General features: G+C 53.0%; 1 protein-coding gene across 1 annotated transcript in view; it reads left to right on the top strand.

The window, feature by feature from the left end:
- The window catches only part of LOC121282418 (protein PELPK1-like), a 55,954-nt gene extending 53,397 nt beyond the window's left edge, over positions 1-2,557 (top strand). The window contains exons 5-7 of the mRNA XM_041196134.1: positions 301-453; positions 544-696; positions 2,447-2,557. Of these exons, the coding sequence (XP_041052068.1) occupies positions 301-453; positions 544-696; positions 2,447-2,557 (417 nt within the window). The remainder of the gene's footprint in view (positions 1-300; positions 454-543; positions 697-2,446) is intronic.
- The last annotated feature ends 10,604 nt before the right edge of the window (positions 2,558-13,161 follow it).

Here is a 13,161-nt window from a genome sequence, read left to right as displayed (position 1 = left end):
CGAGAGTCCAGAGATCCCCCATGTTCCTGAGATTTCAGAGATCCCCAATGTACCCGAGAGTCCAAAGATCCCTAATGTAGCTGAGATCCCAGAGATCCCCAATGTATCTGAGAGTCCAGAGATCACCAATGTACCTGAGGGCCTGAAATCACCAATGTACCCGTGAGCCTAGGGATCCCCAATTGTACCGAGAGCCCCGGGATCCCCAAAGTACCCAAGAGCCCAGAGATCCCCAATGTACCTGAGAGCCCAGACATCCCCAATGTACCCGCAAGCCCAGAGATCCCCAATGAATCCGAGAGCCCGATGATCCACAAAGTACCCGAGAGCCCTGGGCTCCCCAATGTTCCCGAGAGTCCAAAGATCCCCAATATTACGGAGAACCCGGAGATACCCAGTGTATCCGTGATTCCAGAGATCCCCATTGTACGTGAGAGTCCAGCGATCCCCAAAGTAAGTGTGAGCCCAGAGATCCCCAATGTACCCGAGAGTCCAGAAATCCCAAAAGTATCTGAGAGTCCAGAGATCCCCAATGTGTCCGAGAATCCAGAGATCAGCAGAGTACCCGAGAGCCCCTCGATCCCCAGTTTACCCGAGATTCCTAAGATCCCCAATGTACCTGGGAGTCCAGAGAGCCCCAATGTATCCCAGAATCCAGAGATCCCCAGTCTACCCGAGAGTCCGCAGATCCCCAATGTATCCAAGAATCCAGAGATCCCAAGTGCACCTGAGAGTCCAGAGGTCCCCAATGTGCCCGAGGGTCCAGAGATCCCCAATGTACCCGAATGTCCAGAGATACCCCATGTGCCCGAGAGTCCAGAGATTCCCAAAGTATCTGATAGCCCAGAGATCCACAAGGTACCCGAGAGTCCAGAGATCCCCCATGTACCCCGGAGTCCAGAGTTCCCCAATGTTCCTGAAAGTTCAGATATCCCCAATGTACCCGATAGTCCAGAGATCCCCAATGTCCCCAAAGACAGGGGATCCCCAAAGTATGTGAGACCCAAGGTATCCTCAATGTCCCTGAGAGCCCAGAGTTCCCCAAATGTAGCCGCAAGTCCGGAGATCCGCAAAGTATGTGAGAGCCCAGATATCCCCAATGTCCCTGACAGCCCCGAGATCCCCAATGTACCTAAGGGTCCAGAGATCCCCAATGTACCCAGGCGTCCAGAGATCCCAAATGTACCTGAGCTTCCAGAGATCCCCAATGTAGCCGAGAGCCCAGAGATCCCCAATGTACCCAGAGCCCAGATATCCGCAATGTACCCGAGTGCCCCAAGCTCCCCAATGTACCCGAGAGCCCAGGGATCCCAAATGTACCAGAGATCCCCAATGTTCCTGAGAGTTCAGAGATCCCCCATGTACCCGAGGGTCCAGAGATCCCCAATGTACCCGAGGTTGCAGAGATCACCAATATACCCGAGAGCCTGGAGATCCCCAATGTACCCAAAAGCCCGAAGATCCACAATGTCCCCAATAGCCCAGAGATCCCCATGTATCTAAGAATCCAGAGGTCGCCAATGTACCCGAGAGCCCAGAAATCCCCAATGTACTGGAGTGCCCAGAAATCCCCAAAGCATCTGAGTACGGAGAACCCCAATTTACCCGAGAGCCTGTAGATCCCCAATGTACCCGAGAGTCTGAAGATCCCCAATGAACCTGGGAGTCCAGAGGTCCCCAATGTATCCTAGAATCCAGAGATACCCAGTTATCCTGAGATTTCGCAGATCCCCAATGTTTCCATGAATCCAGAGATCCCAAGGGAAGCTGAGAGTCCAGAGATCCCCAATGTATCCGAGAGTCCTGATATCCCCAGTGTACCCAAAAGCTTACTGATCCCCAATGTATGTGAGAGCCCAGAGATCCCAAATGTCTCAGAAAGCCCAGAGATCAACAATGTTCCTGAGAGTCCAGAGATCCCCAATGTGACCGAGTGTCCGGAGGTCCCCAATATACTCGAAAGTCCAGAGAACCTCCATGTACCCGAGAGTCCAGAGATCCCCAATGATCCTGAGAGTTCAGAGATCACCAATGTACCCGGGGGTCCAGAGTTCCCCAATGTACCCAAGGTTCCATAGATTCCCAATGTAGCCGAGAGCCCAGAGAACCCCAAAGTACCCAAGAGCCCAGATATCCTCAATGTTCCCAAGTGCCCCGAGCTCCCCAATGTAGCCGAGAGCCCAGGAATCCGCAATGTACCTGAGAGCTGAAGATCCCCAATGTACCCAAGAGCCCTGAGATCCTGAATATATCCGAGAGTCCAGAGATTCCCCATGTTCCTGAGAGTTCAGAGATCACCAGTGTACCCGAGAGCCCAAAGATCCCCAATGTTCCTGAGAGTTCAGAGATCCCCAATGTACCCGAGAGTCCGGAGATCGCCAAAGTATCTGAGAGCCCAGAGATCCACAATGTTCCTGAGAGTTGAGGGACCCCCAATGTACCCGAGGGTCCAGAAATCCCCAATGTACCCGAGGTTGCAGTGATCCCCAAGGTAGCCGAGAGCCCAGAGATCCCCAATGTACCCGAGAGCCCGATTATTCGCAATGTACCCGAGTGACCCGTGCTCCCCAATGTACCCGAGAGCCCAGGGATCCCCAAAGTACATGAGAGCCCGAAGATCCCCAATGTACCCACCAGCCCCGAGATCCCCAATGTATCCGAGAATCCTGAGATCTGCAGAGTACGTGAGAGCCCGTAGATCCCCAATGCACCCGTTAGCCTAAAGATCCCCAATGTACCTGACAGTCCAGAGATCCCCAATGTATCCTAGAATCCAAAGCTCCCCAGTCTACCCAAGAGTCCGCAGATCCCCAATGTATCCAAGAATCCAGAGATCCCCAGTGTAGCTGAGAGCCCAGAGATCCCCAATGTATCCGAGAGTCCCAAGATGCCCAATGTCCCCGAGAGCCCAGTGATCTCCAATGTCTCTTAGAGCCCAGAGATCCCCAATGTCTCAGAGAGCCCAGAGATCACCAATGTTCCTGAGAGTCCAGAGATCCCCAATGTGTCCGAGAGTATGGAGATTCCCAATGTACCCGAATGTCCAGAGATCCTCCATGTACCCGAGAGTCCAGAGATTCCCAATGTACCTGAGAGTCCGGAGATCCCCAATGTACCTGAGAGTCCAGAGATACCCAATGTTCCTGAGAGTTCAGAGATCCTCAATGTACACGAGAGTCCAGAGATCCCCAAAGTATCTGAGAGCACAGAGATCCCCAATGTACCCGAGAGTCCAGACATCCCCAAAGTATCTGAGAGCACAGAGATCCCCAATGTTCCTGAGAGTTCATAGATCCACAATGTACCCGATGGTCCAGAGATCCCAACGTATCTGAGAGCGCAGAGATCCCCAATGTACCCGAGGTCTTGAGATCCCCAAAGTATCTGAGAGCCCAGAGATCCCCAATGTTCCTGAGAGTTCAGACATCACCAATGTACCCAGGGGTCCAGAGGTCCCCAATGTACCCGAGGTTCCAGAGATCCCCACTTTAGCCGAGAGCCCAGAGATCCCCAGTCTACCCGAGAGCCCAGATTTCCACAATGTACCCGAGTGCTCTGAGCTCCCCAATGTTCCCGAGGGTCCAGAGATCCCCAATGTACCCGAAGTTCCAGAGATCCCCAATGTACCCGAGAGCCTGGAGATCCCCAATGTACCCAAGAGCACGAAGATCCCCAATGTCCCCAATAGCCCAGAGATCCCCATGTATCTAAGAATCCAGAGGTCGCCAATGTACCCGAGAGCCCAGAAATCCCCAATGTACCGGAGTGTCCAGAAATCCCCAATGCATCTGAGTACGGAGATCTCCAATGTACCCGTGAGCCCGTAGATCCCCAATGTACCCGAGAGTCTGAAGATCCCCAATGTACCTGGGAGTCCAGAGATCCCCAATGTATCCTAGAATCCAGAGACACACAGTCTTCCCGAGATTTCGCAGATCCCCAATGTATCCAAGAATCCAGAAATCCCAAGGGAAGCTGAGAGTCCGGAGATCCCCAATGTATCCAAGAGTCCTGATATCCCCAATGTACCCGAAAGCCCACTGATCCCCAATGTATCTGAGAGCCCAGAGATCCCAAATGTCTCAGAGAGCCCAGAGATCAACAATGTTCCTGAGAGTCCGGAGATCCCCAATGTGACCGAGAGTCCGAAGGTCCACAATATACCCGAAAGTCCAGAGATCCTCCATGTACCCGAGAGTCCAGAGATCCCCAATGATCCTGAGAGTTCAGAGATCACCAATGTACCCGGGGGTCCAGAGTTCCCCAATGTACCCAAGGTTCCAGAGATCCCCAATGTAGCCGAGAGCCCAGAGATCCCCAATGTACCCAAGAGCCCAGATATCCGCAATGTTCCCAAGTGCCCCGAGCTCCCCATTGTACCCGAGAGCCCAGGGATCCCCAATGTATCTGAGAGCCGAAGATCCCCAATGTACCCAAGAGCCCTGAGAACCCCAATGTATCCAAGAGTCCAGAGATGCCCCATGTTCCTGAGAGTTCAGAGATCACCAGTGTACCCGAGAGCCCAAAGATCCCCAATGTTCCTGAGAGTTCAGAAATCCATAATCTACCCGAGAGTCCGGAGATCGCCAAAGTATCTGAGAGCCCAGAGATCCACAATGTTCCTGAGAGTTGAGAGACCCCCAATGTACCCGAGGGTCCAGAGATCCCCAATGTACCCGAGGTTGCAGAGATCCCCAATGTAGCCAAGAGCCAGAGATCCCCAATGTACCCGAGAGCCCGAATATCCGCAATGTACCCGAGTGACCCGTGCTCCCCCATGTACCCGGGAGCCCAGGGATCCCCAATGTACCTGAGAGCCCGAAGACCCCTAATGTACCCAAGAGCCCGGAGGTCCCCAATGTATCCGAGATTCCTGAGATCTGCAGAGTACGTGACAGCCCGTAGATCCCCAATGCACCTGGGAGTTTGGAGATCCCCAATGTTCCCGACAGTCCAGAGATCCCCAATGCATCCTAGAATCCAGAGCTCCCCAGTCTACCCAAGAGTGCGCAGATCACCAATGTATCCAAGAATCCAGAGATCCCCAGTGTACTTGAGAGTCCAGAGATCCCCAATGTATCCGAGTGTCCCAAGATCCCCAATGTATCCGAGAGCCCAGTGATCTCCAATGTATCTGAGAGCCCTGAGATCCCCAATGTCTCAGAGAGCCCAGAGATCACCAATGTTCCTGAGAGTCCAGAGATCCCCAATGTGTCCGAGAGTCCGGAGATTCCCAATGTACCCGAATGTCCAGAGATCCTCCATGTACCCTAGAGTCCACAGATTCCCAATGTACCTGAGAGTCCGGAGATCCCCAATGTACCTGAGAGTCCAGCGATGCCCTATGTTCCTGAGAGTTCAGAGATCCTCAATGTACACAAGAGTCCAGAGATCCCCAAAGTATCTGAGAGAAAAGAGATCCCCAATGTACCCGAGAGTCCAGACATCCCCAAAGTATCTGAGAGCACAGAGATCCCCAATGTTCCTGAGAGATCAAAGATCCACAATGTACCCGATGGTCCAGAGATCCCCAACGTATCTGAGAGCCCGGAGATCCCCAATGTACCCGAGAGTCTTGAGTTCCCCTAAGTATCTGAGAGCCCAGAGATACCCAATGTTCCTGAGAGTTCAGAGATCGCCAATGTACCCAGGGGTCCAGAGGTCCCCAATATACCCGAGGTTCCAGAGATCCCAACTTTAGCCGAGAGCCCAGAGATCCCCAATCTACCCGAGAGCCCAGATTTCCGCAATGTACCCGAGTGCCCTGAGTTCCCCAATGTTCCCGAGAGCCCAGGGATCCCCAATGTACCTGAGCGCCCAAAGGTCCCCAATGCACCCAAGAGCCCGGAGATCCCCAATGTATCCGAGAGTCCAGAAATACCCCATGTTTCTGAGAGTTCAGAGATCCCCAGTGCACCCGAGAGTCCAGAGATCCCCAAAGTATCTGAGTGCCCAGAGATCCCCATTGTACCCGAGAGCCCAGAGATCCCCAATGTTCCTGAGAGTGCAGAGATCCCCAATGTGAGCGATAGTCCAGAGAGCCCCAAAGTACATGGGAGCCCAAATTCCGCAATGTTCCTGAGAGTTCAGAGATCACCAATGTACCCATGGGTCTAGAGGTCCTCAATGTACCCGAGGTTCCAGGTATCCCCAATTTAGCCGAGAGCCCACTGATCCCCAATGTACCCGAGAGCACGGATTTCCTCAATGTACCAGAGTGCCCTGAGCTCCCCAATGTACCTGAGAGCACGAAGATCCCCAATGTACCCAAGAGCCCGGTGATCCCCAATGTAACCAAGAGTCCAGAGATCCCTCATGTTACTCAGAGTTCAGTGATCCCCAGTGTACCCGAGAGCCCAGAGATCCCCAATGTTCCTGAGATTTCAGAGATCCCCAATGTACCCGAGAGTCCGGAGATCGCCAAAGTATCTGAGAGCCCAGAGATCTCCAATGTACCCGAGAGTCCTAAGAACCCCAAAGTATCTGAGAGCCCAGAGATCCACAATGTTCCTGAGAGTTCAGAAATCTCCAATGTACCCAGGTGTCTAGAGATCCCCAATGTACCCAAGGTTGCAGAGATCCCCAATGTAGCCGAGAGCCCAGAGATCCCCAATGTACCCGAGAGCCCGGATCTCCGCAATGTACCCGAGTGACCCTTGCTTCCCAATGAACCCGAGATCCCAGGGATCCCCAATGTACCTGAGAGCCCGAAGATCCCCAATGTACCCAAGAGCCCGGAGATCCCCAATGTATCCGAGAATCCTGAGATCTGCAGAGTACGTGAGAGCCCGTAGATCCCCAATGCCCCCGAGAGTCTGAAGATCCGCAATGTACCTGAGAGTCCAGAGATCCCCAATGTATCCTAGAATCCAGAAATCGCCAGTCTACCCGAGAGACCACAGATCCCCAATGTATCCAAGAATCCAGAGATCCCCAGTGTACCTGAGTGTCCAGAGATCCCCAATGTATCCGAGAGTCCCGAGATCCCCAGTGTACCCGAGAAACCAGTGATCTCCAATGTATCTGAGAGCCCAGAGATCCCCAGTGTCTCAGAGAGCCCAGAGATCACCAATGTTCCTGAGAGTCCAGAGATCCCCAATGTGCCCAAGAGTCTGGAGATTCCCAATGGTTCCGAATGTCCAGAGATCCCCCATGTACCCGCGAGTCCAGAGATTCCCAATGTACCTGAGAGTCCGGAGATCCCCAATGTACCCCGGAGTCCAGAGTTCCCCAATGTTCCTGATAGTTCAGAGATCCCCAATGTACCCGATAGTCCAGAGATGCCCAATGTCCCCAAAGACAGGGGATCCCCAAAGTATGTGAGAACTCAGGTATCCTCAATGTCCCTGAGAGCCCAGAGATCCCCAATGTAGCCGAGAGTCCGGAGATCCCCAAAGTATGTGAGAGCCCAGATATCCCCAATGTCCCTGACAGCCCGTAGATGCCCAATGTACCCAAGGTTCTGAAGATCCCCAATGTACCTGGGAGTCCAGAGATCCCCAATGTATCCTAGAATCCAGAGATACCCAGTCTACCCGAGAGTTTGCAGATCCCCAATGTATCCAAGAATCCAGAGATCCCCAGTGTACCTGAGAGTCCAGAGTTCCCCAATGTATCCGAGAGTCCCGAGATCCCCAGTGTACCCGAGAGCTCAGTGATCCCCAATGTATCTGAGAGCCCAGAGATCCCCAATGTCTCAGAGAGCCCAGAGATCACCAATGTTCCTGAGAGTACAGAGATCCCCAATGTGCCTGAGAGTCTGGAGATGCCCAATGTACATGAATGTCCAGAGATCCTCTATGTACACGTGAGTGCAGAGATTCCCAATGTACCCGAGAGCCTGTAGATCCCCAATGTACCCGAGAGTCCGAAGATCCCCAATGTACCTGGGAGTCCAGACATCCCCAATGTATCCTAGAATCCAGAGGTACCCAGTCTACCCGAGAGTTCGCAGATCCCCAATGTATCCAAGAATCCAGAGATCCCCAGTGTACCTGAGAGTCCATCAATCCCCAATGTATCCGGGAGTCCTAAGAACCCCATTGTACCCAAGAGCTCAGTGATCCCCAATGTAACTGAGAGCCCAGAGATCCACAATGTCTCAGGGAGCCCAGAGATCATCAATGTTCCTGAGAGTCCGGAGATCCCCAATGTGCCCGAGAGTCTGGAGATGCCCAATGTGCACGAATATACAGAGATCCTCTATGTACCCGCGAGTGCAGAGATACCCAATGTACCTGAGAGTCCGGAGATCCCCAATGTACCCGATAGTCCAGAGATCCCCCATGTTCCTGAGAGTTCAGAGATCACCAATGTAGCTGAGAGTCCAGAGATCCCCAAAGTATCTGAGAGCCCAGAGATCCCCAATATTCCTGAGAGTTCAGAGATCCCCAATTTACCCGAGTGTCCACAGATCTCCAACGTATCTGAGAGCCCAAAGATCCCCAACGTATCGGAGAGTCCAGAGATCCCCAAAGTATCTGAGAGCCCTGAGATCCCCAATGTTCCTGAGAGTTCAGAGATCACCAATGTACCCGGGCGTCCAGAGATCCCAAATGTACCTGAGCTTCCAGAGATCCCCAATGTAGCCGAAAGCCCAGAGATCCCCAATGTACCCAGAGCCCAGATATCTGCAATGTACCCGAGTGCCCCAAGCTCCCCAATGTACCCGAGAGCCCAGGGATCCCCAATGTACCTGAGAGCCCAAAGATCCCCATTGTACCCAAGTGCCCGGAGATCACCAATGTATCCGAGAGTCCAGAGATCCCCCATGTTCCTGAGAGTTCAGAGATCCCCAATGTACCTGAGGGTCCAGAGATCCCCAATGTACCCGAGGTTCCAGAGATCCCCAATGTAGCCGAGAGTCCGGAGATCCCCAACGTAAGTGAGAGCCTAGATATCCCCAATGTCCCTGAGAGCCCAGAGATCCCCAATGTACCTAAGGGTCCAGAGATCCCCAGTGTACCCGAGGATCCAAAGATCCCCAAAGCACCTGAGAGCCTAGAGTTCCCCAATGTACCCGAGAGTCTGGAGATCCCCAATGTACCCGAGAACTCGGAGATCCCAAATGTACCCGAGAGCCCGAAGATCCCCAATGTACCCAAGAGACCGGAGATCTCCAATTTACCCGAGAGCCCAGAAATCGCCAATGCACCCAAGAGCCCGGAAATCCCCAATATACCCGAGAGTTCAGAGATCCCCAATGTTCCTGAGAGTTCAATGATCCCCAATGTACCCGAGAGTCCAGAGATCCCCCATGTTCCTGAGATTTCAGAGATCCCCAACGTACCCGAGAGTCAAGAGATCCCTAATGTAGCTGAGATCCCAGAGATTCCCAATGTATCCGAGAGTCCAGAGATCACCAATGTACCTGAGGGCCTGAAATCACCAATGTACCTGTGAGCCTAGGGATCCCCAATTGTACCGAGAGCCCCGGGATCCCCAAAGTACCCAAGAGCCCAGAGATCCCCAATGTACCCGAGAGCCCAGACATCCCCAATGTACCCGCGAGCCCAGAGAACACCAATGAATCAGAGAGCCCGATGATCCGCAAAGTACCTGAGAGCCCTGGGCTCCCCAATGTTCCCGAGAGCCCAAAGATCCCCAATATACCGGAGAACCCGGAGATACCCAGTGTATCCGTGATTCCAGAGATCCCCATTGTACGTGAGAGTCCAGCGATCCCCAAAGTAAGTGTGAGCCCAGAGATCCCCAATGTACCCGAGAGTCCAGAAATCCCCAAAGTATCTGAGAGCCCAGAGATTCCCAATGTTCTTGAGAGTTCACAGATCCCCAATGTACCCAAGAGTCCAGTGATCCCCAATGTGTCCGAGAATCCAGAGATCTGCAGAGTACCCGAGAGCCCATAGATCCCCAGTGTACCCGAGATTCCTAAGATCCCCAATGTACCTGGGAGTCCAGAGAGCCGAAATGTATCCCAGAATCCAGAGATCCCCAGTCTACCCGAGAGTCCTCAGATCCCCAATGTATCCAAGAATCCAGAGATCCCAAGTGCAACTGAGAGTCCAGAGGTCCCCAATGTGCCCGAGGGTACAGAGATCCCCAATGTACCCGAATGTCCAGAGATACCCCATGTGCCCGAGAGTCCAGAGATTCCCAAAGTATCTGATAGCCCAGAGATCCCCAACATACCCGAGAGTCCAGAGATCCCCAATGTACCCCGGAGTCCAGAGTTCCCCAATGTTCCTCATAGTTCAGAGATCCCCAATGTACCCGATAGTCCAGAGATCCCTAGTGTCCCCAAAGACAGGGGATCCCCAAGGTATGTGAGACCCCAGGTATCCTCAATGTCCCTGAGAGCCCAGAGATCCCCAATGTAGCCGAGAGTCCTGAGATCCCCAAAGAATGTGAGAGCCCAGATATCCCCAATGTACCTGAGAGCCCGTGGATCCCCAATGTACCCAAGGGTCTGAAGATCTCCAATGTACCTGGGAGTCCAGAGTTCCCCAATGTATCCTAGAATCCAGAGATACCCAGTATACCCGAGAGTTTGCAGATCCCCAATGTATCAAAGAATCCAGAGATCCCCAGTGTACCTGAGAGTTCAGAGTTCCCCAATGTATCCGAGAGTCCCGAGATCCCCAGTGTACCAGAGAGCTCAGTGATCCCCAATGTATCTGAGAGCCCAGAGATCCCCAATGTCTCAGAGAGCCCAGAGATCACCAATGTTCCTGAGAGTCCGGAGATCCCCAATGTGCCTGAGAGTCTGGAGATGCCCAATGTGCACGAATATCCAGAGTTCCTCTATGTTCCCGCGAGTGCAGAGATACCCAATGTACCTGAGAGTCCGGAGATCCCCAATGTACCCGATAGTCCAGAGATCCCCCATGTTCCTGAGAGTTCAGAGATGACCAATGTAGCTGAGAGTCCAGAGATCCCCAAATTATCTGAGAGCCCAGAGATCCCCCATATTCCAGAGAGTTCAGAGATCCCCAATTTACCCGAGATTCCAGAGATCTCCAACGTATCTGAGAGCCCAAAGATCCCCAACGTTTCCGAGAGTCCAGAGATCCCCAAAGTATCTGAGAGCCCTGAGATCCCCAACGTTCCTGAGAGTTCAGAGATCACCAATGTACCCGGGCGTCCAGAGATCCCAAATGTAACTGAGCTTCCAGAGATCCCCAATGTAGCCGAGAGCCCAGAGATCCCCAATGTACCCAGAGCCCAGATATCCGCAATGTACCCGAGTGCCCCAAGCTCCCCAATGTACCCGAGAGCCCAGGGATCCCCAATTTACCTGAGAGCCTGAAGATCCCTAATGTACCCAAGAGCCCGGAGATCCCCAATGTATCCGAGAGTCCAGAGTTCCCCCATGTTCCTGAGAGTTCAGAGATCCCCAATGTACCCGAGGGTCCAGAGATCCCCAATGTACCCGAGGTTGCAGAGATCACCAATGTACCCGAGAGCCTGGAGATCCCCAATGTACCCAAAAGCCCGAAAATCCACAATGTCCCCAATAGCCCAGAGATCCCCATGTATCTAAGAATCCAGAGGTCGCCAAAGTACCCGAGAGCCCAGAAATCCACAATGTACCGGAGTGCCCAGAAATCCCCAATGCATCTGAGTACGGAGATCCCCAATGTACCCGAGAGCCCGTAGATCCCCAATGTACCCGAGAGTCTGAAGATCCCCAATGTACCTGGGATTCCAGAGATCCCCAATGTATCCAAGAATCCAGAGACACCCAGTCTTCCCGAGATTTCGCAGATCCCCAATGGATCCAAGAATCCAGAGATCCCAAGGGAAGCTGAGAGACAAGAGATCCCCAATGTATCTGAGAGTCCTGATATCCCCAGTGTACCCGAAAGCCCACTGATCCCCAATGTATCTGAGAGCCCAGATATCCCAAATGTCTCAGAGAGCCCAGAGATCAACAATGTTCCTGAGAGTCCGGAGATCCCCAATGTGACCGATAGTCCGGAGGTCCCCAATATACCCGAAAGTCCAGAGATCCTCCATGTACCCGAGAGTCCAGAGATCCCCAATGAACCTGAGAGTTCAGAGATCACCAATGTACCTGGGGGTCCAGAGTTCCCCAATGTACCCAAGGTTCCAGAGATCCCCAATGTAGCTGAGAGCCCAGAGATCCCCAATGTACCCAAGAGCCCAGATATCCGCAATGTACCCAAGTGCCCCGAGCTCCCCAATGTACCCGAGAGCCTAGGGATCCCCAATGTATCTGAGAGCCGAAGATCCCCAATGTACCCAAGAGCCCGGAGATCCCCAATGTATCCGAGAGTCCAGAGATCCCCCATGTTCCTGAGAGTTCAGAGATCACCAGTGTACCCGAGAGCCCAAAGATCCCCAATGATCCTGAGAGTTAAGAGATCCCCAATGTAACCGAGAGTCCGGAGATCGCCAAAGTTTCTGAGAGCCCAGAGATCCACAATGTTCCTGAGATTTCAGAGATCCCCAATGTACCCGAGGGTCCAGAGATCCCCAATGTACCCGTGGTTGCAGAGATCCCCAATGTAGCCGAGAGCCCAGAGATCCCCAATGTACCCGAGAGTCCGGAGATCGCCAAAGTATCTGAGAGCCCAGAGATCCCTAATGTACCCAAGAGTCCAAAGAACCACAAAGTATCTGAGAGCCCAGAGATCCACAATGTTCCTGAGAGTTCAGAGATCCCCAATGAAACCAAATGTCCAGAGATCCCCAATGTACCCGAGGTTGCAGAGAACCCCAATGTAGACGAGAGCCCATAAATCCCCAATGTACCCGAGAGCCCGGATATCCGCAATGTACCCGAGTGACCCGTGCTTCCCAATTTACCCGAGAGCCCAGGGATCCCCAATGTACCTGAGAGCCCAAAGATCCCCAATGTACCCAAGAGACCAGAGATCCCCAATGTATCCGTGAATCCTGAGATCTGCAGAGTACGTGAGAGCCCGTAGATCCCCAATGCCCCCGAGAGTCTGAAGATCCGCAATGTACCTGAGAGTCCAGAGATCCCCAATGTATCCTAGAATCCAGAGATCGCCAGTCTACCCGAGAGTCCGCAGATCCCCAATGTATCCAAGAATCCAGAGATCCCTAGTGTACCTGAGAGTCCAGAGATCCCCAATGTATCCGAGAGTCCCGAGATCCCCAGTGTACCCGAGAACCCAGTGATCTCCAATGTATCTGAGAGCCCAGAGATCC

The sequence above is a fragment of the Carcharodon carcharias genome, chromosome 9 (genome assembly GCF_017639515.1).
Source record: "Carcharodon carcharias isolate sCarCar2 chromosome 9, sCarCar2.pri, whole genome shotgun sequence".
Lineage (NCBI taxonomy): Eukaryota > Metazoa > Chordata > Chondrichthyes > Lamniformes > Lamnidae > Carcharodon > Carcharodon carcharias.
This window is presented reverse-complemented; position numbering and strand designations above follow the sequence as displayed.